The sequence below is a fragment of the Watersipora subatra genome, chromosome 9, assembly GCF_963576615.1.
Source record: "Watersipora subatra chromosome 9, tzWatSuba1.1, whole genome shotgun sequence".
Taxonomy (NCBI): Eukaryota; Metazoa; Bryozoa; class Gymnolaemata; order Cheilostomatida; family Watersiporidae; genus Watersipora; species Watersipora subatra.
The window spans coordinates 50,456,593-50,481,083 of record NC_088716.1 but is presented as its reverse complement, the minus strand read 5'-3'; the positions used below and the strand labels follow the sequence as shown (position 1 = coordinate 50,481,083).

The window sequence follows — 24,491 nt, the reverse complement described above, 5'->3', positions numbered from 1 at the left end:
ATGATGGGTATAAAAGACAACAAATATGAATGTTTATATAACAACTTTAAAACTAAACTTTAAAAAACTATGAAACGCAACAAATAATATAAGTGAGTTATGTTACTTTTAAATTCATGTAGTCTAAGCTGTATTCCTGTAAGTATTCCTGTATCTCTAATCAGCGCCTCTGTCTTATATAACTTACATGTTTTTATGTTATATGTAACTAATTGAAATATTTATCATTACACTTATGAGTTGTGGAGCGAATTAAACAGGAAACAATGAAAGGTTATAATAATATTTGTTTCAACATACAATGGTTTTGACATTTGAAACAAATATTGAAACTGATTAAAGCACATAAATTACATAATTTTTTATTATATACTTCAATACATCAGAGTCTTGGCTTTCGAATGAGCTTATATTCAATACACAAAGAATAATAGAACTATAAAAAACGGGGTGTCAAAAGTACGTCCTGCAAAAAAAACACTTGGTTCAGGTACTCAAAATGTGGTGTAATAATTCTCATTTAGCCTTAGGTCGTCGATCCCTTTCGCTGCCATTGAGGCTGCGTTTTTCTGTGACATTCGGTGCTGTTAAACCCGGAGAGCGCTAATAATAAACTAAGATTCTAGATAATCAACAATGCCCGCGATCGTGCTAACGCCCGACCAATAGAAACACATGTTCTGGGTTAATTAATTATGCTTCAATAAATGTACTGTCATTGATAAAGGTAATGAAATCACATCGATTAAATTATGACCTGTGGTTGCGTGGCTCTAGGACTAAATGTCAATCGCGCTTTCAGATCACGCAATGCTTGAAATTAATTAGTCTCAGTCGTCACCCTTAACATCGCATTAGAAATAAAGAGCTAGTGCATAATATCATCGGGAAAATATAGTATGGTTCTTGGAGTCTGAGGTACTTATCATAAAAATAATATGTACATGGAGAACTAATGACACTGATTCCTTTGTCATCTTCATTCGTTCTCTGGAGTTGTCATACCTTTGCCTGCCGCTAGCGTCATTATCGTCACTTTCGTAGTTGATAAATAAGCGGTAAGAGCACACAACAACGAATATGAGAATTGTGACGTTACAATTTTCGAGACTATGCCAGTAAACTTTTTCGCGGTAGAGCTCTGGGGAAATCCTATAAACACCAACCAATGTCTGTCTTACCATGGCAAACAATAGCTCATTCGAAAGCCAAGACTCTGATGTATTGAAATATACATTAAAAAAATTATGTAATTTGTGCTTCAACTTCATATGTTGAGGTTTGTACTTTTACAATTTACACTCTCACTTTGAACAATTTCGCTAATGGCAATAAATTCATCAGCACATTACTCAATGCTAGCTAGGTATGTATACGATGTGGTAACTTATTGCTAGGTATGTATATGATGTGGTAACTTATTGCAAGGTATGTATACGATGTGGTAACTTATTTCTAGGTATGTATACGATGTGCTAACTTATTTCTAGGTATGTATATAGTGTGGTAACTTATTGCTAGGTATGTATACGATGTGGTAACTTATTGCAAGGTATGTATTATACATACCTTGCAATAAGTATAATACACATCGTATAATACGATGTGGTAACTTATTTTTAGGTATGTATATGATGTGGTAACTTATTGCTAGGTATGTATATAGTGTGGTAACTTATTGCTAGGTATGTACATGATATAGTAACTTACAGCGAGAATCAGGCAAGTCCTTGACTCTGAGACCGACAAGAGAGACACTGGCCTTGAAAAGATAAGTCTTGGATACAGACCTCTCGAATGCGTGATGTCCGGTGAGAACATGTGTGAACATCAGAGCATCATTAAAAAGGAACAGTCCAATATCCTCGACATGGGTGTATAACCTATCAAATATATACATAATTAAAGAAACAACACATGAACTTGTTGTTATCTTAATGAAAAAAGCCTAGTTGTCTAGTTTTTGTACAATATTGTGTCAAAACCTTGCTGTCATCTGGAATAAAAACAACCATCTGCTTTCACATAGCTGCTAGCTTTTCCCCAACTAATCTATTCTACAGAGATTCATACACCTGCTGACATATTGCACAGAGACACACACCTGCTGACATATTGCACAGAGACACACACCTGCTGACATATTGCACAGAGACACACACCTGCTGGCATATTGCACAGAAACACACACCTGCTGACATATTGCACAGAGACACACACCTGCTGACATATTGCACAGAGACACATACCTGCTGACATATTGCACAGAAACACACACCTGCTGACTTATTGCACAGAGACACACACCTGCTGACATGCTGTTTGAAAGCACTTGCCTGCTGTCATGTGGCATAGAAGCAGCATTTCTACTCTGCGCCACCATCAGTGAAAAATCCTGCCTCAGGATAAACATTCTGTTAGCTTCCAAAAGCTGAGGGCAGCCTTCAATCATTCGAGAGATGCTCACTAACTTCCTGTCTCTTTGAATCCTTGACCTTGTCTGCATAAATATTTTACAGAGATCAAGCATAAAAGTTGTCAGAAAATAATTTCTAGAAAACAATGCAAAAAATAGTCTAGTTAAATGGAATTAATATGTAGCGCTTGATGCTGTTGAACACCCTTAATCCAGTTTACAAAGTCTATAAGAGTCCATAGATTAACAAGCCATTTTTGTCAATAAAACTGCAGGTTCAAACAAGACCCGGAGTGTTACAGAAACTATACAACAGCATCTGAGGTAGAAGGCTCGAGCACATGTCTGAACATTGAGTATTTCAGATGATCTCTTGATATTATACATTTTACCCAATTATTGTTTCTGTGGAGTAAAATACAGGTGATATTCATCAAGAATCCATTTACTATACTAACTTTGAAACAGAATCTGTTGCAGTAAGTAGTGTTAGACTGAATAAAAACTTCACAATATCTTTAAAATGGCTCTGAAAGGAACAGTTGGTTTAACAAAAGTATGTACTATTCGCTACACAATCTACAGTAGAATTTGTAACTGAATCTAGCACAAAGATAATAACAAGGAGGGTTGTGTGCTTAAAAAATTATTATTAAATCAAAAATAAATTGGACACAAGCAAATCTTATCAGTGTACAGATAAACTTAACAAGACAGCTCATTATTGCAGGGACAAGGCATACCTGTCGAATAATTGTGTCAACTTGTTTGAATTGGTTAAGTGCTGATGTTATATCCTCCCTGTCAGGATTATCTCGTGGAGTGTTGGCTTTCATCCAACTCAGCAACCTCACGTAAGCAGTGATTCTCAGGATAGGTGCAAGGTAAAACTGATGGAGTCTGAATAAATGAAAATGCACTGCATAGAATGAACTTGGTCTACTTTGAGGTAAAATTTTCACAAGTTTCTAGATACAAAATGGAAAGAGTAAATAGAAGTTATCTTTCCACGTGTGATTAGGAATGACAACTTTGCAATAAAGCACTACAACATTGGTGGATTGAATGAAGACTTGTACACATAAGTTTTACTAAATTTCAATGGAAACCTCTGGTCTGCAAAAACTGGCTCATAAAATAAACTATACAACCAAAATCAAGCATTAATGGTCGGCTTTGTAAAACATAATTTGGAGCCCATACATGCAGAAATAATCTTAACCTGATAAAATTTGGAGCTGATTAAATGAAATAATGCTCTTCAAAAATTATCAATAATAAAATTCAAACCCCTTCATCTTTGTAGCAGGAGTTCCTTCTTGTCTCTTGAGAAAAGCTCTAAACCCAGGATTAACTTCAATCTCCCGGTCAAACGTGAGAAGAATGCTAGGATACTGAGCTATATAATTCATATAGCTGCCTAGCCGGACTGCGAACTTGACAAACACCTCACCGATGCACTGACTAGCTGACCAATCACGTGTTCGCAACTTCAGTTCACTCAAAAACTCCCTAAAAATATTTTATAAACTAAATAATTTAAATAACTATCATCTGCACCAAACATGGAATTTTATAACAAATTTGTTTCACATGTTTTCACATCTAAAGCAACTGATAACCAAATACAAAAAACCTATAATTTACCAAAAAAACACTATTGTATTGTCTCACTAATATCTACTACCTGCTGTAGCATCTTTTTAGATGCATTGATGCACAAACAACGCCTCTGTGAGCTTAGCTAGACATATCTGAGAGCAGTGATAAGGGAACATCAATGACTGGATAAATACCTAGTTGTAGAGAGAAAATTAAAGTTCGATGTCATTCCTTGCATTCAGTTGCTTTTGTTAGGAATTGAACCCAAACCCTGTTGTTTGCAGGTCAGATGTTTACGACCACTAGACCACGGCTGCTACCGAGCTCATACCAATTATTATAGGATCTTTTACCAACTCAACTCGTATGGTTAAAATAAACTCAAACTGTCATGAGAAAATAACTAAAGTACATGGAGACCTGCACACAAAGTACAAGCAGAGAAGCGCTGGGCTCATATAGCTGTACGTACTTGTTGATATCATGTATAATCATGATGTCAGAGAAAAGCTGCTGTAGAGTGGAGTTAGCAACCACAGCCCTGTAAGTCATACATATAAAATAAACAAGACTTAAAATATAATACTCAAGAATAAAATAGGCATGTACATGTAAGTATATACGCAGTGACCATCTTGCACTGAAAAAATATATTTTCAGTCAAATTAGAATTCATTTTCAGTTACATTTTAAATTGTCATCTTTTGCAAAGATGCATAGAGGTAAACAAAGAATATTATCAAATATTTTTTTGCAAAGTTATTAAAAATTTGAAATAATACAAAAAAATCGTAGCTCAGCTTCTCTTATAACTTCATGAAAGGTGTACCGTACTTTTCGGACTATTAGCCACTACTTTTTTCTGATGATTTGAGCCATGCGGCTTATATAAGGGTGAGGCTAATCTGTGGCTTTTTCTTTCACCGCTAGGGCGCATTAACCAAAATCTCCAGTTAGTGCGCCTCTAGCGGTGAAAGAAAATACGAAACAATGCCTAACGGTACTGTTCCATTAGGCACTAGGTTAAAAAGCGTCGGTTACTACGAAATTGTGCCGTTAGGCACTGTTCCGTTTTAAACAGCAAAGTTGCTGCCGCGTTATAAAGCACCGTCCTGAGTTCTGCAGCCTATACAAAGGTGCAGCCTATGTATTGTTTTATTATCGTTTTTTGGAAAATAAAGCAGATGCGGCTCATATAGGGGTGCGGTTTATAGTCCGAAAAGTACGGTAAATGTTTATCTGTGATCTAACACAAACAATAAATCATGATATATATTGCCTAATAACCTAGACTTGTATCTCTAGTGATTTTCATCTGCAGCTATTCTGACTAAATGTATATAGTGTCAAGATGGAAGATAAACAACCTGCATCTGAATGTCAGAAAAGTTAACTATACCTGACAAGGTAGAATTGACAGCAGCAGCTATAATTTAAAGCGTGTCAGTTTTCGAGGATTTGTAGTCTAAAGGATAAAACACAATGGCCAATTCTGTCTATATCGTAACACCTAGAGATGTGCACAGAGAGGCTGAGGATTTGTCACACCTTGTACAGATATTATGTACAGCATGTATATAGGGTACATACAAGCATGTTGATACAAGGATCTATAGAATTCTCAGACAGGCTGTGTCTATGTAAGAGCAAATGAACTCCACATTTCATCACAACTGACTAAAACATGGGTTCACTCCTGATGTCTGATGAGGTAAGAGAACATGCTTGCCTGTTAGACTCTATGCTTCTTTTTAGGGGTACCACAAATATCCTCTTCACAATATCGAGCTCTTGGTTGTAAGATGTTTCTGTAGACAAAATCTCCTTCGCAGTAACAAATCGCCTGTCAGGGTGGTCAGCATACTCAGCCTGAGGCTAAAAATATACAGAAATCCGACTAGGCCAAGTACTGTCGAGCACATAAAGTTGCTAGTAACAATGTCAGAATGAAATGCAAGCGATCCTAAGTATATGATGCCAGAAGAGTTGAGAATGTTGAGGGGACAGCAAAGCTAATTTGATGATTCAACGTAGAACTCATACCATTGTTGAGAGAGAACTGGTGAAGGCTCCCTTTCTCCTTCTCAAAGCCGTCATCTCCTTGCTAGTCCTTGACACAAACAAACTTCATTAGTAAGGTGTGTGTACCGTGTACAGTGACAATATTAGTAAGGTGTGTGTATCGTGTACAGTAACAATATTAGTGAGGTGTGTGTACCGTGTGCCGCAACAATATTAGTGAGGCGTGTGTACCGTGTGCCGTAACAATATTAGTGAGGTGTGTGTACCGTGTGCAGTGACAATATTAGTGAGGTGTGTGTACCGTGTACAGTAACAATATTAGTGAGGTGTGTGTACCGTGTACAGTAACAATATTAGTGAGGTGTGTGTACCGTGTACAGTAACAATATTAGTGAGGTGTGTGTACCGTGTACAGTAACAATATTAGTAAGGTGTGTGTACTGTGTACAGTAACAATATTAGTAAGGTGTGTGTGTACCATGTACAGTAACAATATTAGTAAGGTATGTGTACCGTGTACAGTAACAATATTAGTAAGGTGTGTGTGTACCATGTACAGTAACAATATTAGTAAGGTGTGTGTACCGTGTACATTAACAATATTAGTAAGGTGTGTGTGTACCGTGTACAGTAACAATATTAGTAAGGTGTGTGTACCGTATACAGTAACAATATTGCATCAACAATCAGAGATCACGTCGTTGTCCAAGTGAAAAATACAACTTGAATTTCTAACTTTTATTTTTTATATTTTTGTAATTTTCAAAAAAATAAACAAGTTAAAGATATAAATAAGCGATCTTAATCTCTGATTAATACAATTACTCTGAGTCTTGTGAAGGTGGCTAATTAGCTCAGTCAGTTAGAGTGTCAGTGCTACAAGCGGCGTCTCACGAGTTCAAGCCTCATATTAGCCAACATTTCAGTTGTCTCATAACATATTCGTATTTAGCTTCAATTTAATTCATAAAAATGCCTTCTTTAGTCCCGATGCTCCTTGCGAGTGGTGACCCCAAAATATTTATGGGTTTAAAACCTCTGGTAGTATCGAAGAAAGCCACATGAAAATTTTCAGACGGACTGTTAATTAGATGTTAGCTTCTATTACTCTACAGGATGAAAACATTCGATGGATTTAATAATTCGCGAGCTCGAGTACAGTCAAATTCGCGAATTATTAAAACCCACGGATAATTAGTTTAATTTTTAACACAAGGGAAAATAACTACTACCTTAAATTGAAAACTAGCCGCTAGGCAGAGTTAGTAAACGTAGCAGAGCTCCAAACTCTTTTAAAATCCTGGCCGAGGCTCTGAGTTAACACCATTGCCAATGCATCACACTTCTTTACAAAATTTTTCAAGGTTGTCACAAGTTATTCGGAATGGCATCATCATCGAAAAAAAATTTTCTGCGTTCTTTACGTTGAAAAAACTCATAACTTACCACAAGTTGTTGGTTCACCAAAGGCCTCCAAATCGATGAAAATTCATGAAAACCTCTGGATGCAGCCAAAAATTTATAGCTCAGCTTGATCAACATAAAATTCTTAGCTAAACAGAAACCTAAACGCATGGCAGCTATACACACATGAAGGTTTTATTCTATTGCTAGCTGCTTTCACAGATTAATTTATTCGCGAATGTGTCCATCCGCGAATAATTTGGTCCGCGAATATGCATGAAAAGACAATTTTCGCGAAATTTAAATTCGCAAATAATTTCATCCTGTAGGGTAGCTTCTGTTAGTTTCAAACCAACAAATGAAAATACAAATACAAATACATGTATGTACAGTATATACTTGCTATCAAAATTCCAATTATTTCATAATCCTAAAGGTTGACTTGCAACAAAACTCACATTACAGTTATTTGGTATCAAAAGATTCACCATGTCTTACTCTATTGTGTTGTAGGTGCAAAATGTGTGGAAAAGTGATTACAAGCTCTTAAAAGCTCAGAAACGAAAAGCTGCCGTAGATTGGAATCCATTTATTTCTCTGACGTAGTCATGACAGTTTGGTTATTGTCTTGTCACATGATGTTCTCACGTGAACTGAAAGGCCAATAAAAAGCTCAATATAAACTTATCGAAGCACTAGTTTATGACAAACACTTCGGGTTTTACCGAAGACCCCGTATCAAATATAGATGCTCGCTACTTCACAGTTTTGTTTCGGCCTGGTCTAATCGGCAAGTCGTAATCTGATCATGTGACCCAATACTTCGCAAATAATTTTTGCAGCACTTTTCGATTATCACAAGTGACCAACAGGCTCGTCATGGTTATCAGACAATGATATGTACTCCTTCGAGGTAAGGCTAAAAAATTAAATGAATTTTTACGGTAAGTTATAAGATATCACTGCTAAAAGTGAAAGCATTACAATGACGATAAAACAGACGCGTAAAAACAATAGACATGGTTTTATTGAATGCGTGAAGTATATTTGTGAAAATATTTCGACGAATAACGTTGCATGAAAGTGTAAACAGAAACCATCTACCACAGCTACATCATATTTGAGCCGTTTTGGAAAGAGAATCCAAACTATGGCGGTCTCGTGTGGCTGCGATTAACTGTTCGTTTTTTAGCTTTTAAGAGCTTGTAATCACATCCCCACATATTTGGCACCTACAACACAACAGAGTAAGACATGGTGAATCTTTTCATATCAAATAACTGTAATGTGAATTTTGTTGCAAGTCAACCTTTAAAGTATGAGATAATGACCTCTTATACACTCATATCAGAAACAGAATGAGGCCCTCTGAGAAGAAGTTGCAAAAGGTGAACTTCCTCATTGGCTTCTTATTCAAAGTGTCCCACGAAGAGCCGAGGAAGTTAAATTTGTGTAATCATTGCCAAGTTCCCAATCCGTGGCTGTCAGAGATCACAAACGGCAACACTAACAATGCATTTTAATCTGATGGCCATGTCAATAGTCACTAGTTAAACTATATTGTGCGAGTTACTAGTAAAGCTATTCATCCATTTAGCTTTGTTCAATCACTTTTCAAAATTATGGTTTGGCTGGTTATTTAGCTAGCTTCTATGAAGCCTAAAATAGCTCACTAAGCTAATAATAAATAGGTGTGATATCAGCTAACATATCACCGATCTAGAATATCCTACTAGTTCTGTCTGAGAACTAGAGGTTAACTACTAGCAGCTAAACTAGTAAGATTTCTAAACGCTCTGTAAACTGCTTACAATCGACTGATCTTATGAAACTATATGTACAGATAAGACAACTTCCTAAACTGGTGAGAAAGGATTTCAAGCTATAGTAATTGTAGTCAAAGCAAGACCAAAAAGAATCTGATTAAAAAAACAACTTCCTGTTCAAGCTAAATGTCAGTAAGACTTCCGTTCAGCATTTCTAATCTTTATTATATTTATGACAAGAAATGGAAAGGCTGTAACACTTACGAGAGAGTAGATATATTCCTGCCAGTCGTGAGAAATGTCTCAGAATAACTGTCATTCATTAACGAGCCTTCTTTCTCTCCCAACTCAGTCACATCTTTGTCCAAGTCTCTTTTCTCCTCTTCCCCTAATAAATGACAAAGACATGACAGACATGAACAAGTGACACAAGTGAGACAAGTGATACCAAGTGACACAAGTGTCAGTGTCTATCACTAAGTGTGAGGCTCAAGGAAAAGAAGAAGAATAAGTATGTAGGACTCAGCCAATATCTATCTAATCAAAGGTACTACTCACAGGCCTAGCACACAACTAACAAACATCAAATACAGGATATGGCAAGTCATGCTTGTTTAAAGGTTTACTTGCAACAAAATTCACATTACAGTTATTTGGTATCAAAAGATTCACCATGTCATACTCTGCTGTGTTGTAGGTACAAAATATGTAGAAATGTGATTACAAGCTCTTAAAATCTCAAAAACGAACAGTTAATCGCAGCCATTACGAAAACGGCGTAGCTTAGAATATCTTTAGTTCGATGACGTACTCAAACATTGTGGTTGTTTTGACATGTGATGTTCTAACATGAATTGAAAGGCCAATAAAAGGTTCAATATAAAACGTCTCGTAGCACTTGTTTATGACAAACTCTTCGGGTTTCACCGGAAAGCCCTCATCAAATATAGACGCTCGCTACTTTACAGTTTCGCTTCGGTTTGGTCTAATCATCTAATCGTAATCTGATCATGTGACCCATACGCCCTGTCAAATAGCACAAACAATTTCTACAGCATTTTTCAACTATCACAGGTGACCAACAGGCTCCTCATGTTTATCAGAGGATGATATGCACTCCTTCGAGTTAAGGTTAAAAAATTAAACGAATTTTTAGGTAGGTTTTGAGATATCTGTGCTAAAAGTGACAGCATTACAATGATAATGAAAGAGACGCATAAGTACAATAGACATGGTTTTACTGAATGCGTGAAGTATATTTGTGAAAATATTTCGACGAATGAGATTGCATGAAAGTGTAAACAGAAGCCATCGTGTTTAGCTATGTCCCACTTGAGCCGTTTTGGAAAGGGATTCCAATCTACGACATTTTCGTGATGGCTGCGATTAACTGTTCGTTTTTGAGCTTTTAAGAGCTTGTAATCACATTTCCACATATTTTGCACCTACAACACAACAGAGTAAAACATGGTGAATCTTTTAATACCAAATAACTGTAATGTGGATTTTGTTGCAAGTCAACCTTTAAGGATGAAGCTGATAACAGCTTGTTGTGCTCAGCTTTATGGGAACAGCCAAGCATGGTAAGGGGATAGTTTCAACCATTTACCATAAATCAATTTTTGTCACATAGATTGATCATGCATGCCAACATTCCTCTATACACACTTGTTAGTTGAAGTTACTCAGTCATTGCTAGTTTTGGTGACCACTTTTCTGCTTTACGTCCCAAAAATGATAATATTGGCAAGCTTATCATTCCTGGCAACTTTTAAAAATGTAAAAAATTGACCTGGTGATAACTGAACTAGCCAATCAGATCTAAATGATGCAAATCATTTCAGACCAGCACAGCGCTAATCATAGAAGCCATTGAAATCATGTGCATGTGATAGCATCTGTGCTTGCAGGTAAACGCTAAAATGTTATAAAACTAAAATCCTTTTGTTGTCTCAGCCGATTATCTGTATTCCTGCTTCCTTTACCATTTCACTAGTTGCCTTCTAAGTAGGGAAAACAATTCTACTAACCATCAAAAGACTTGCTCAGGGAAGTCTTCTTCCGTTCCTTCAACTTCTCCAAGAAAAATTGAGTCACAAACTCCAGCGGGTCAGCCTAAAGCATGCAATAAGATTCAAACACAATCATAAACAAGTTCAAAACAGACTATGGTCTGGCTATTCTCCAGACTGTAGCTGTCATGTCATAAACAAGTCCAAAAAAGACTATGGTCCAGCTATTCTCCAGGCTGTAGCTGTCATGTCATAAACAAGTCCAAAAAAGACAATGGTCCAGCTATTCTCCAGGCTGTAGCTGTCACGTCATAAACAAGTCCAAAAAAGACTATGGTCCAGCTATTCTCCAGGCTGGAGCTTTCATGTCATAAACAAGTCTAAAACAGACTATGGTCTGGCTATTCTCCAGGCTGTAGCTGTCATGTCATAAACCATTCCAAAAAAGACTATGGTCCAGCTATTCTCCAGGCTGTAGCTGTCATGTCATAAACAAGCCCAAAAAAGACTATGGTCCAGCTATTCTCCAGGCTGTAGCTGTCATGAAGTTTACTTCACACTTTCCTACTGTTCTTACAATTTCTCAGAATCTTGCTTTATAGTCAAAAGGAGCTAAGAGAAGGGTGCAGTGAGTGGACCGAATGGTTATATATTGACTCATTCATTCCTACTGCATGAACGTCTGACTTATAGGAGTTTGAAACAGCATTCTAAAACTGGCCTTCCTGCGCATTATGAACCATGTTTATGAACCAATCACATATGTTCATTCAATGAGTCATAGATGCATAGCTGTGCATATGAGAGATCCTGATCAGATTCAATGGCTATAAACTAAATGTTTCAAAGATAATTTTCTCGAATTATTCAAAGTTTGAAGTTGTGTCCACTTGTGGTATGAAGACAAGATAAATCGAAACTCAGTGCCTTCGTACCAAGGCTTCAACAGGAAATAGTCATACACTGATAAGCAGAAGATTTAAGTGTTATATACAGTTCCAATATCTAAGCTCAAATTATTATGAGAAAATAACTACTGTAGAGGGCATAGACCTATTAAATATACTTACAATATTACAATAAGTATAGTTAACACGTCTATGGTAGACGGTGATTGGCTCAAAAGTTATAAGAGGAGTATTGAGGCTCATATAGCTGAAAGTACTTATTGAGATCATGTATAATCATGGAAATAAATTTGAATCATATTTATATTTCTTATAATTAAATAGGTAACCATTAGAAAATCTTATGATCACCTCATACCTCAATCATAAAATGGCTGTAAGGTAAAGCTAGCAATCACTAAATGTAACAGCACAACTCCAGAACTATCCAAATGTATCAGCACACTAGAGACAAGTATCTGCGTATGAACATCTAAGTAACATCTGACAAGGGAACTCACATTATGCTGAGTGCCTAGAAGAGTGAGTGACTCTGTTATGATAGGAGCAACCCTTGAAAGTCCATGGATATTTCCCAATGCCATTGCATCGGTGACTATTTGACCTGTAGATATGTGCAGTCAAAAGTTACTGAATAATGGAAGGTGAAGTTAGTTATGAATAAACTAACTAAGTAGGTTAGTTTGGTAAGTTTAGCAGGTAACCTGCTAAACTTTGCCTAAACTTATATGCAAATTATTGGAATGAGTTAAGGCCCTGATTAATGCTTTAATAGAAACTTTAGATGATAATTTGGTGAATGAGTAACAGAGTGAAGAATAAAGTTAAGAGTTGTCTTTGTTATTTCTTTAACCACAATAACAAGAACAGACAACTCTCCGTGTCAGTTTACCATTGCTCCCTGAATTCATGTCAATACTCATTAAAGCTAACACACTGCTAAAGCTAACACTCTAAAAATAATTCATTTCAAGCATTCGGGAAACAGCTCAGGAGTTGTGCTATCTACCACAGGAGCAGCTCGGGAGTTGTGCTATCTACCACAGGAGCAGCTCCGCCTGAACATATAGATGCCTATCTATCCTAAGCTAATCTTCAAGTGATGATGAGGTAAACACAAGTCATATTAATTATACACATCCACTCCAACTAACAATTTATATCTGTGTCTTAATCAAAACTCCAAAGAATTATATATGCTGAAATAATTTAAATTTTACCGAGTTGACAACTAGTAGCCGAGCATTTACCTGTCAGTTGACTCATCACCTCAGACTTATTTTGCTCAAAGTATGGCCGGAGTTCATGTCTCGTGTGCTCGATAGCCTCGGTGACCACCTCTGCCATAGCTGACCATTGCTGAACCTTGCACATCTGGAAGTAGAGGTCTGTAGGGGTGATGTTCGTGTAGCCATACCAATCACAGTACCCTGTGCATAAAATACGCCATGTAAATGTATACGCAAAACATCTAAACAAGAAACTACATGTAGTTGGAGAGTCTCCTCATAAGTTCTGCATTATCAGTGTATGCATAGAGCTTCATCTTGTTCATCAACAAAATGTTGCTTTTAAGCCAACTTTCAACTTTACCACAAAATATAAAGAAAGTTCCAGGTGAATAAGCTGAAAGTGTTAATGTATAACTTGGATAAGAAGTTGTCCTCTCTATAGTATGATAATTCAGACTAGAATAAACAAATTACACAGTGAGTTGATCAATAGATGCATCTGGTTCACCTCATTTCATAGATGATTGGAGCTCTGTGTGAACATTTGGTCAAAAACTGTTCCACACCTATTTATGCTATATACATGCTACTACTTATTGCATCTACCACATGGTAAGTATGTTGCTTGACCCAGAGAGGTAAGGGTGTTACTTGACACAGATAGGTAAGTGAGTGACTTAATCCTTTCACTACCATATGCGCATTTATGCCAATTTCCTAGCAAATGCGTAATAACTTAATTTATATAATTCGCTGACAACATAACCAACAATCTTTAGTACTTATATAGTATTGACAATGTTGTACGAAGAATTATCTATAAAATTAGCCTTAACTCAGGAAGCAATTTAAAATCTTTGTTTGGGAATTTTTATTTCGAAATGCATATTTTCTCTTTCTAACTTTCGAGCCATTTAGTGTTATTATGGCTTTCGCAAGCACCTCCCATGTTAGAAAACGAAGAATTACTTATGTTGATGACAATATAGCTGATTCAGATTTTAGTGATTACACAGATAATGAAAGCGGCAGCACCGACTTTGATGGTGGTGAAAGTAATAGTTTTTTAAGAGTAAGGAACATTGTAGGGGATTGTTTTAGCTTCGTAGCAATTGTAGCTTCACATAGCTTTAGCAATGCACAAAGCATAGATACGTTGATTTTTTTGCATAGCACTGTTTTTTAACATGTTGGCAAAATATACACGTATAATAAAAATCTTTTACATAGAGTTTGAAATTGAAAAAAATTGTACACATATGAAGAAGCGAAATCGGCAATTTTCAATAAAATGGCAGGCAGTAGGCCAATGCTAAATTTGAACATGAATGGCAGTGAAAGGGTTAACACAGATATGTAGGTCAACCCCTCAATATAGAATGCACATACTTAAAACAGCTCTGCACTGCAGATGATACAAATGACTTACATTGATTCCACTGACCGCTGACCCCAGTAGGAGCAGTGAACTTATGACCACTCAGGATATTCAGCTGGATAAGCATCTCAGTACCAGGCTCTAAAAGGAACAGCAGCTAACTTCTACTCTCCTAGCTAATAGTAAGACAGCAACAAGCAGGTGGTAAGCAGACTATCTATTATATAATCATAGATAGGTAAAAAATACATAGCAGAAATGCCCTAACTAAACACACCTACAAATGCATCACTGAAGCTCTGGGTAGATATTTACTGTGGCTACACACTAACCGACGCGTCACATGGACACATAATTTGAGAATTGGCATCCATTGTATGAAGGCCATGACTGAATGCTCCGTGACCGTTATTGAAGTACCAACAGCATATTTATCAACAATAATTAACCATTTTTAGCATCAAAATTTGCAAAGCTACAGTATTTGCATTGCTATATTTGTGCTCATGGAAAAATGTTACATTCTAACAGTGAAAACGGTTAAGTACAAAAATAATGTGATTCGACAACATGAACCAAACAGTAGAAAAAACTGGCGTTCAACAGATTTAACTACATAAGGAATTATCTGAACAGCTCCAATCGAAAAATAAATCTAAAGTTTTTTACAGGTTCACTGAACTAGTACCAATACTTGTTTATGCTCCATATGAAAAACATCTAAGAAAGGCAGCAATCCTGACCATGAACTGAACACTGTGGTCTCTAGTTGTAATGCGAAACAAACTAGTAAATCATTTATATGTGAAAATAAGCTAATTTGTATTTCAGTTCTGCATCACTTGGCAGACGAAGAGATTAGTGTGTGTTCCAAGCTGTTAGATCACTGTGCATTGTTGTGCAAAGTTTAGTTCTCATCGCAAATAGCAATAAAATTTTGAAGTTTTTAGTGTTTAATGTTTCCTGATGCTCAAGTTGAGAAAATTAAAACACTGCCTCATTTCTGAATGCAATCTTTACACTTTACATAAGTCATACTGTTAAAAAGAAAATAACCTTGTTTTATTTTACAAATTATTTCAATGAGTGGAAAATCTACAAAAGTAGAGAAATTTCACTTTCAAGTTTGTTCCTCTCATAATACATTCACTATTATGTTACGATGAGCTGTTGAGTAGGTATTATGATGTTACAACATAACAAACTCGATATTGTACCCGATGTTACATATTTCACAGAAACTGCAGTCAGTTAAATATATATTTTCAAACTGCGCTATCACAGTTTATCTAGTTTAAATATCTCAGCCCATAACATATGTTGTCCTATAACAGTTCCTTCATAATATGTCCAATAACAAGACAAAAGTAGGTTTGCTAAACTATAATTAAATTAAATCTCACAGCTCTTAAAACTCAAAAAGTCGCCCATCCACTAAAATTCTGAGCTTTGCTTCCAATCGTGACCTTGTGAAAAGGTTGACACATTTTGAACAGTGGTTCCAATTTACACTACCAGCCTTCATACATCTGCTACAAGAATACCTTTGAACATATATAAATGGTTGTTTTTGTGAAGCTCTGTTGTCATTGGTGTTTGAAAGCAAACCTTAGATGAAATCAGCTTAATAGAGATCAACAAATTCAGCAAATCAAAATTGTGCCGGTTTATCATTACCAACTTGCTCGGTTCGACACAATGCATCGACAATGCGATGCCGACGAGTGGGCAAAGTGTTGGCTACACAAAAGACCCATTTGGCAGGTGTCTGTATAACCAACCAGGATTTAATGGGATCGCCGTGTTTAAGACATATGCAACTGTGGGCTATATGATGGAAAGGATTGTTGCAAAGAATGTTGCGGTGAAAAGTATAAGAGTGTTAGTCATGCAAGCATATTGAAACCCAAGAAATGGGCCTACAAAATGGGCCATTTGTAGGCCCATTGTAGAATACCCCTCTACTGTTTGGTTCCTTTACCTCATTAAAAATATCAAAAAACTAGAAAGTGTAAATCGAAAGGCTTTCCACTAGATGTATAATCTCTCAAAATACTCAGAGATCAATGACATCATGCTCCAGCGATGCTGGCCTCTTCTACAAGATCGACGGAGGACAGCTGATGTCAACTTTTTAAAAAATTGATGGAAGGGCCAATATTGTTAACTACAAAATTAAAAACACCAAATACAACATGATTTGGTGTCCCCAAGGGACATGTAACAACAGATATTAAAAAGAACTCTTTCTTTTATCGAGCACCAAACAACATTAAGTATTCTTGACCCAAATGATCTCTTTTTACATTTTCTTTTGTAAAGCTTTAGTAAAAATGTTTGCACATCACTTTAATGCATCTTACATGCAGATGCTAATATGATTATTCATTATAGATATAGAACCTCAGGACGAATAATTAGTTAAAAATGGCTTCAACGATGTCAGTGCACTGAAGGAGGAACAATGATGTGTTGAATTGAATTGACAAACATACCAGAGGCTGCAAGAGGGCAGAAGATGTCAATAGATCCGCCATCTTTAGATGCCAGGGTGTGGTTGGCCAAGTTTTGAAAGAACCATACATTTTGCTCTTCATCCAGCTTGTCAAGAGTAACGATGTTGCTTTGGGTAAGGCACAACTCCCCGGGCTGAGTTGAGTGAGCAACTAAGGCTATAGACCTGAAATTATATACTCCAGCCATTAACCGTGACAAAAATCATAGAGTTTTGACTCTAAACAATCAGCATGGCCAATCTAATAAGGACTGTGAGAAGCGCTACTTACGTAGCCAGCTGACCATCCAAAAGTTTCTGGAGTCTGTCAATAAGGTTATCTATAGTTGTTCCCTCATACTCATATGGAATTGGATAGACTTCATTCTTGACCGCATCATGGAGCATCTGAAGGACAGTCATATTGTGATATGAGTAATTAAACTATTGATACGTATTGGGCTCAGTTAGCTATAGACATGAAAACCTAAATGACACTAAATATAACAGCATTATTCATAGGCTACCTGAGAGTATAAAGCCCATCAGCCCATACCAGAGTCATAAAGTGTAATTGGAATTCTACGAAAATGCTAGGAAGCCTTAAACATAGGTGGTGACCAGTTTTTTGAAATTGATTATTTTTCAATCGCAGTACCTACACTACATGATACAAATTGCTGTTACAAAACATCTCTGAAATATATGTACAAACTAATATGAATGCAAGTGTGTTGAAATATATTCAGTTGAAAAACTGAAGCAAGCTACAATTACTCAAACATGACAGACATGACGACTCAAAAACTTAATGAATTATTAAACTCGTGATATATTTTTGTTATAAGGAACTGTTTTCTTTCTAGTTATCTGACAATATCAGGGTTCGGTTGGGCAGTAATGTTTAACTCCGTGCTGTAATTTGAACACTTTGTTGGTAAATGGTAAAAATTCCAATATCTAATTTCCAAGAAAAATACGCGTGAACACGCGCATTTTGTTAGCTGTGATTTTAAAAAGACCAAAAACTAATTTTGTAATTGACTTCAATCTAGTTTCTCTTGGAAGCACCAAAAAGAAACAAACATGCATTGATGGCAGTTGCTCAAGGCAGTTTGTGATCAATGCTCGGGCCTTTCCATAGTTAAACGTATTGTGAATGGGTGTTGAGCAAGATGCTCGCGCAGATACTAAAGAATTATACTTTTGATTATTAGACGATTCCTGCTGCCAAGGCTGCTACTACAATACCCACAATGTTGTCCCTATAAGAGTTGGGATATAGCCGGATATGGCCATTCACATGAACGATGAGCGTGCATTTTACGTGGTAGGCAACTTAGCTCCATTTTAGGTGCCTATAAAAATTCGTCTTTCATAGAGTGAAGTTAACACAAAGTTTGTTTAGCTTATTTATAATGAAATCGACAGTCCAGCTGTTCACCCTTCACATTAATACTTTTAAGAAAGACATGTTGGCTTGCTGTGTTCCTACATGGCTTCAGCTGACAATGAAAAATAAAACCAGTGACTAAAATGAAAGGAAAAAAATGCCTACCTCAGCAGCAGGAACTCGGGAGGAGATAAAGACAATCCTTGGATTCTTTGTTTTAACGCGTCTTTGACCGCCACTAGCTGTGTAACCATAGTCATCCGAGTTGGCAACTCCAGACCTACAACATGGTTTGTGTTACTAAAAGTATTGCGATACTATAACTTCGTGTGTATCACTGATAGTTCTTGGGTTCTATAAAATGTTATGAGTATTTGAGAACTATAACATGGTGTGAGTCACTTTAAATACTTTAAAATACTTAAAATGATAGCGCTGGCCAGAAGAATGTAAGTGCCCACCTAGCGTGATTGTTCACAGGCTCCCATGGCCTTGACTTCAGTTCGTTCAGAGCTTTTTCTAAAGCTTTATGATATTTCGAGATGGTAACTTCTGATAACTTGACCTTGACCTCCCGACCATCCGGACCAACCTATCAACAGTAGCCATAAAACAAGGCGTGAAATAAACCTTTTGATGGTTGAACAGAAATTGTAGAGCAGAGAAAATGTAAAATATCAACTGGCTTACGTCAACAGTGATGAGCAGCACAATTGGGATGGAAATCAGGGATGATGACCAGTGCCTGCTGTAAGCTTAGCTATCTTTATACAATATTGTTTAATCAAAAGAGATGTTAAACTTTCATCAAAATATACTGTGTTCAGTCAAGACAGCTGTGAGAATATATTGTACAAGAGATTACAATATACAATAGCAGAACAAAGAAACAAACACCCAACAATCTAAACTATGCACCAGTGTATAGAAAGAGAAAAGCGTCTACCGCAAGCAGGCAGCGGCGCCGACATGTAAATCAGATAGTTGTGTAGCCAACCAGTATTATATATTTATAATGAATACAGGAACAATACGAATATAAAGATGTTAGTTATGTATAAGAGTCAGTAATATAAATCACAAATACTTTCGCGTTCAGTTGGCTAACAGATTTGCTATGTAAGTAAATTTGACTATATAGCAATCCATCAAAGATCAAGTATGAAGTCTGCAGAGGCTGTACGTGTCTTTTTGAAGAGCATTGTTTGAGCAATCAATGGCTCTGTGATAGTTTGTACAACAGTGTCTGAGTCCAGTGGCAGGTTCCCTTGCCACTGGACTCAGACATGTCTGGCTAGACATGTCAAGGGAGCCTCTGAACACTGCAAGTAGAGGCTTAGTGTTTTTTAAGAGCAACGTTGCACAAACAATGGCTCTGTAGGCTGGACATGTCTGAGTCTAGTGGCAAGGAGACCTCAACAACGAAGACATGCCTAGTTGCTAAGAGCAATTTAGGGTTGGGTGTTATTCCTGTCACCACCAGTGGGCCTTTTGGGAATTGAACCCCCCAACCTGTTGTTTGCAGGTCTGATGGTCTAGACCACTAGCCACGGCTGCTTAGAGAGTTGCTGAAGCTATTATCTGGATATTATGGTTACCCCAAGCTGTGTGTAAATGCATCGCAGTTGGTTTCAACTTGGATTTACTCAACAGCCACCAACAATGACAAAATATATGATAAAATATGTGACTTTACGTGCTCTCTGTATTGGGTGATATCAACAAAATCGGGTATTTTTGAAAACAGCTTTGCACAAACAATGGCTCTATGATCTCAGCTAGATATTTCTGAATCTAGCGGTAAGGAAACCTTAATGTCGGGAGACAAACCCAGTTGCAGAGAGTATTTTATGGTTGGATATTATTCCTGTCACCACCAATTGCCTTTGTTGGGAATCGAACTCCAACTCTGTTGTTTGCAGGTCAAGAGTTCTAGACCATTAGGCCACGGCTGCTCTCTTTATGTAAATTTATAATGTACAAATATAGAACTTCAAGCCCTAATATCTCATTAATTTCCATCGTACCAAATTGTCTAAAGATCATAGAGAGAAATAGACCACCAAGAACATTATCATCACCATTACAAACAGAACATTGCGCTGAATAAGCTCATTAACAAACAAGGCCAAAGCATAATAAGAGCAGTTGAAAAATATATCACAAAACAAATCAGTCTACAAACCATGTATTGAGACGGGGCTGTGTCAGCACCCGCTACGGTGTTCTATAGTGTATGAGAGTAACAGTTATTCTATATCTAGCTAATAACTTATTATCGTGAACCGTACAGAAGTCCCTAGAACTCCTCATGTAGGCACTGAATTAGCTTTGATTTGTGGAAGAACAAAAGAGTCATAGCAATAAAAATCTATAATATTATTTAATAATAGTCAGACAGATTTCTTGACTGCAACGGATATTCTAGAAAAAAACTACAGCAAAAATAAATAAACAGTGCACATACGTAAGTGTGTCACAGAGATAGAATTTTCAAAACACAGATGTATCAGCTATAAAAAGAAAGAAATTGCCAACTCACACTGATAGATCTATGGGTTGATCTCCGAGACTTGGACTTGAGGCCAAAGGCGGAGTTAGGTGTTGTAGCTGATCGAGACCTCGTGCGTAACTGGCCAAACTTGTTGTGGTGTTTGAGGGTGTGGTCATCAGCAGCGGGATCATTAGGGTTGAAACCATAGAGCAAAGCTTTGTTGGCATGCTCTATGTCTTTTGTGCTCTTGCTTGAGCCATACCAAGGTGGTCTAGAGTTGAGAATCTCCCCTGCAATGCACAATTTTCCAGTAAACGTGTTGCTACTCCCTATAGACTTATAGTAAATCTAATTCCTTCAAATTGTTCTTATAGTGTAACTTTACATACGAGAAACTTTAAAAACTACTACATTTATGCAGTAACACAATATTTTAATTGGAAGTTGTTTTTTCACAACTTTGTTGAAAGAAACAGAAGTAAACTTATTCTTAGAATCATACAGCTCACTGATATACCATCAACCATTGATAAGTGCTGCATCTTATTCCAGCTTTCATTCTCATCCATAAATCGTCCAATAGTGGATAAGCTAGTCTTAACCCTCAGTCAAAATAATACTTTGACGTAACAGTTCTAAATAACGTTGTGAAACATAATAAAATTATGTTACCCATGAAGAAATAACTCCAATCTAAGTTATCTCTAAAGAGGGTCAGTCATTGTAAGCGCGATATTTTTACTTTAAAGGTTGACTTGCAACAAAATTCACATTACAGTTATTTGGTATCAAAAGATTCACCATGTCTTACTCTGCCGCATTGTAGGTACACAATATGTGGAAATGTGATTACAAGTTAAAAAGCTAAAAAAATAAAGTTAATCGCAGCCATCACGAAAACGCTGTAGATTGGAATTCCTTTCCAAAACGGCTCAAATGGGACGTAGCTGAACACAATGGCTTCTGTTTACACTTTCATGCAACCTCATTCGTCGAAATATTTTCACAAATATACTTCACGCATTCAATAAAACCATGTCTATTGTCCTTATGCGTCCATTTATCATTATTGTAACTCTGTCACTTTGAGCACTGATATCTCAAAACCTACCGTAAAAGCTCGTTCAATTTTTTAACCTTAGCTCGAAGGAGTGCATATCATCCTCTAATAAACATGACGACCCTGTTGGTCACCTGTGATAGTCAAAAGATGCTGCAGCAATCGTTCGAGCCATTTGGCAGGAAGTATGGGTCACATGATCAGATTACGATTAGATGATTAGACCAAGCTGAAACCAAACTGTAAAGTAGCGAGCATCTACAAAATGTATATTTGCTACGGGCTTTCCGGCAGAACCCGAAGTGTTTGTCATCAACTAGTGCTACGGGACGTTTTATATTGAGCCTTTTATTGGCCTTTCATTTCATGTTGATGTTTATTTCATTTCATGTTTGAGTACGTCATCGAAATAAAGAGATTCCAAAATACGCCGTTTTCGTGATGTGCGATTAACTGTTCGTTTTTGAGCTTTTAGGAGCTTGCAATCACATTTCCACATATTTTGCACCTACAACACAGCAGAGTAAGACATGTTGAACCTTTTGATACCAAATAACTGTAATGTGAATTTTGTTGCAAGTCAACCTTTAAGGGGACTTACATAAGAAAAAATGTTGATCACGGTTGAGCTGACTGACATTAAAGTGGCTGAATCTAAAACTGACAGCAATTCTAAACCCTAGTTGACCTCTACTAACGTTGTTTTAAGTGCATTAACACAGATCAATATCGTTAGTTTCCTCAAACAAATTTTGCGAAGGTTAGTTTTTGACAAAAAAACACAGTGTGCACTCACTGGCAGCATCTTCCGAAATAGGCAGTGGCTTGACCCTGTGTCCCCCATCAACTATATCCATTCTCTCATAGAGAGCAGCCATTTTTTGAGCTTCAGTCAGACTCCTGTACATGGCATCCTGCGCAAAGAGAGTCACACTTGAAGGTTCGCTGATGGTACAAATTTTATTGCATCAACAGCAGCAAGTAGTTTTACAGACTGAGGTTTTAATTAATATTAACGCGTAATTTCACCCAAATACCAGATTGTATCAACAAATTCAAGTCATGAAAATGGACAGAAAGATTCGTGATCTTTGCCAAATATTGACATGAAACAGCTGTGATGCTATACTATTATATTAAAGTCGCTCATTTTTTTAACTAGAATATTTAAAAATTCTCGTTCAAAATCCTCATTGATGAAAGTAGACTATGTATTACTAAGTGTTAAATATCTGACTTCTGAGAACAGCGTAGTGTTACGGTGAATTTTTAAAATTTTCTATTTGTGTGAAGGAAGAACTTCTTGCTAGAGCATGCGACAATTTGTAAGCAAAGGCTGATTGGTGTAATTCTATAACGATCGCTCGCACTTTAATGCGAGACGTATAAATACTGTGTAAACCTTTTTCGGTATTTGTGAAATCTGCTTTAACCTTGTATTATAATTATCTGTCATGTTGGATAACCATAATAGCGTAGCATGGCAGCCTGGATGGGAGAAGGAATAGCGGCCAACAAGAGTACTTTTGTCTCACTTATGAGCATTGGCTAATCATCAGCATAGACATCATAATTTATAACTCTCTTTTACCAAAAAAAATGAACCCTTACAGCTCCAAAACTGGCTTATTGTTCTTCCAACATCAAAATCATTGCTAAAAAATGAAATACCATCATTATATTGGTACTTATAATACATGTACTTTTGAAATGCTGTCAGTTAACCTTTAAACAGGTCGACAAATTATGTCGACTACTACTTGGCTACACTTACGTAGGGAAACTGTCTGACTACCTATAAAAGCCTGAAAACAATAAAAGTGAACTACTTGAAGTGAGTATGAAAGAAATGATAGTGTGTGAAAAACTGAAACAAGCGGACTCAAGTTTGAGAAGGAAAACAAACAGATGCTACTTACTACGTCACAGTCTTTCATGTTAGAGTTGATTGGCCATGGCTTCAACATACCAAATAAGTTAAGCTCAAGTTACTCAGATTCTTTAAAATCTAATTCAAATCATTCATTTAAAGTTACTCAAATTCATTAAAATCTAATTCAAATCATTCATTTAAAGTTACTCAAAATCATTAAAGCCGAATTCAAATCATTCATTTAAAGTTACTCAAATTCATTGAAAGTGAATTCAAAACATTGATTCAAAGTTACTCAAATTCATTCAAATCAAATTCAAATCATTGATTCAAAGTTACTCAAAATCATTCAAATCAAATTCAAATCATTTTTTCAAAGTTACTCAAATCAAGTTCAAATCATTCAAAGTTACTCAAATTAATTCAAATCAAGTTCA

General features: G+C 36.5%; 1 protein-coding gene across 1 annotated transcript in view; it reads right to left on the bottom strand.

Annotated features, from left to right (window-relative positions):
- Nucleotides 1-24,491, bottom strand: part of LOC137403872 (epithelial cell-transforming sequence 2 oncogene-like) — a 32,826-nt gene that overhangs the window by 1,052 nt on the left and 7,283 nt on the right. The window contains exons 6-23 of the mRNA XM_068089968.1: nt 22,978-23,095; nt 21,170-21,411; nt 19,089-19,219; nt 18,793-18,907; nt 17,527-17,642; nt 17,236-17,420; nt 14,792-14,881; nt 13,381-13,560; nt 12,631-12,734; nt 11,241-11,325; nt 9,475-9,598; nt 6,062-6,128; nt 5,748-5,893; nt 4,491-4,559; nt 3,707-3,928; nt 3,160-3,316; nt 2,337-2,500; nt 1,711-1,883 (exon numbers count right to left, since the gene is read on the bottom strand). Coding sequence (XP_067946069.1) covers nt 1,711-1,883; nt 2,337-2,500; nt 3,160-3,316; nt 3,707-3,928; nt 4,491-4,559; nt 5,748-5,893; nt 6,062-6,128; nt 9,475-9,598; nt 11,241-11,325; nt 12,631-12,734; nt 13,381-13,560; nt 14,792-14,881; nt 17,236-17,420; nt 17,527-17,642; nt 18,793-18,907; nt 19,089-19,219; nt 21,170-21,411; nt 22,978-23,095 — 2,488 coding nt within the window. The remainder of the gene's footprint in view (nt 1-1,710; nt 1,884-2,336; nt 2,501-3,159; nt 3,317-3,706; nt 3,929-4,490; nt 4,560-5,747; nt 5,894-6,061; nt 6,129-9,474; nt 9,599-11,240; nt 11,326-12,630; nt 12,735-13,380; nt 13,561-14,791; nt 14,882-17,235; nt 17,421-17,526; nt 17,643-18,792; nt 18,908-19,088; nt 19,220-21,169; nt 21,412-22,977; nt 23,096-24,491) is intronic.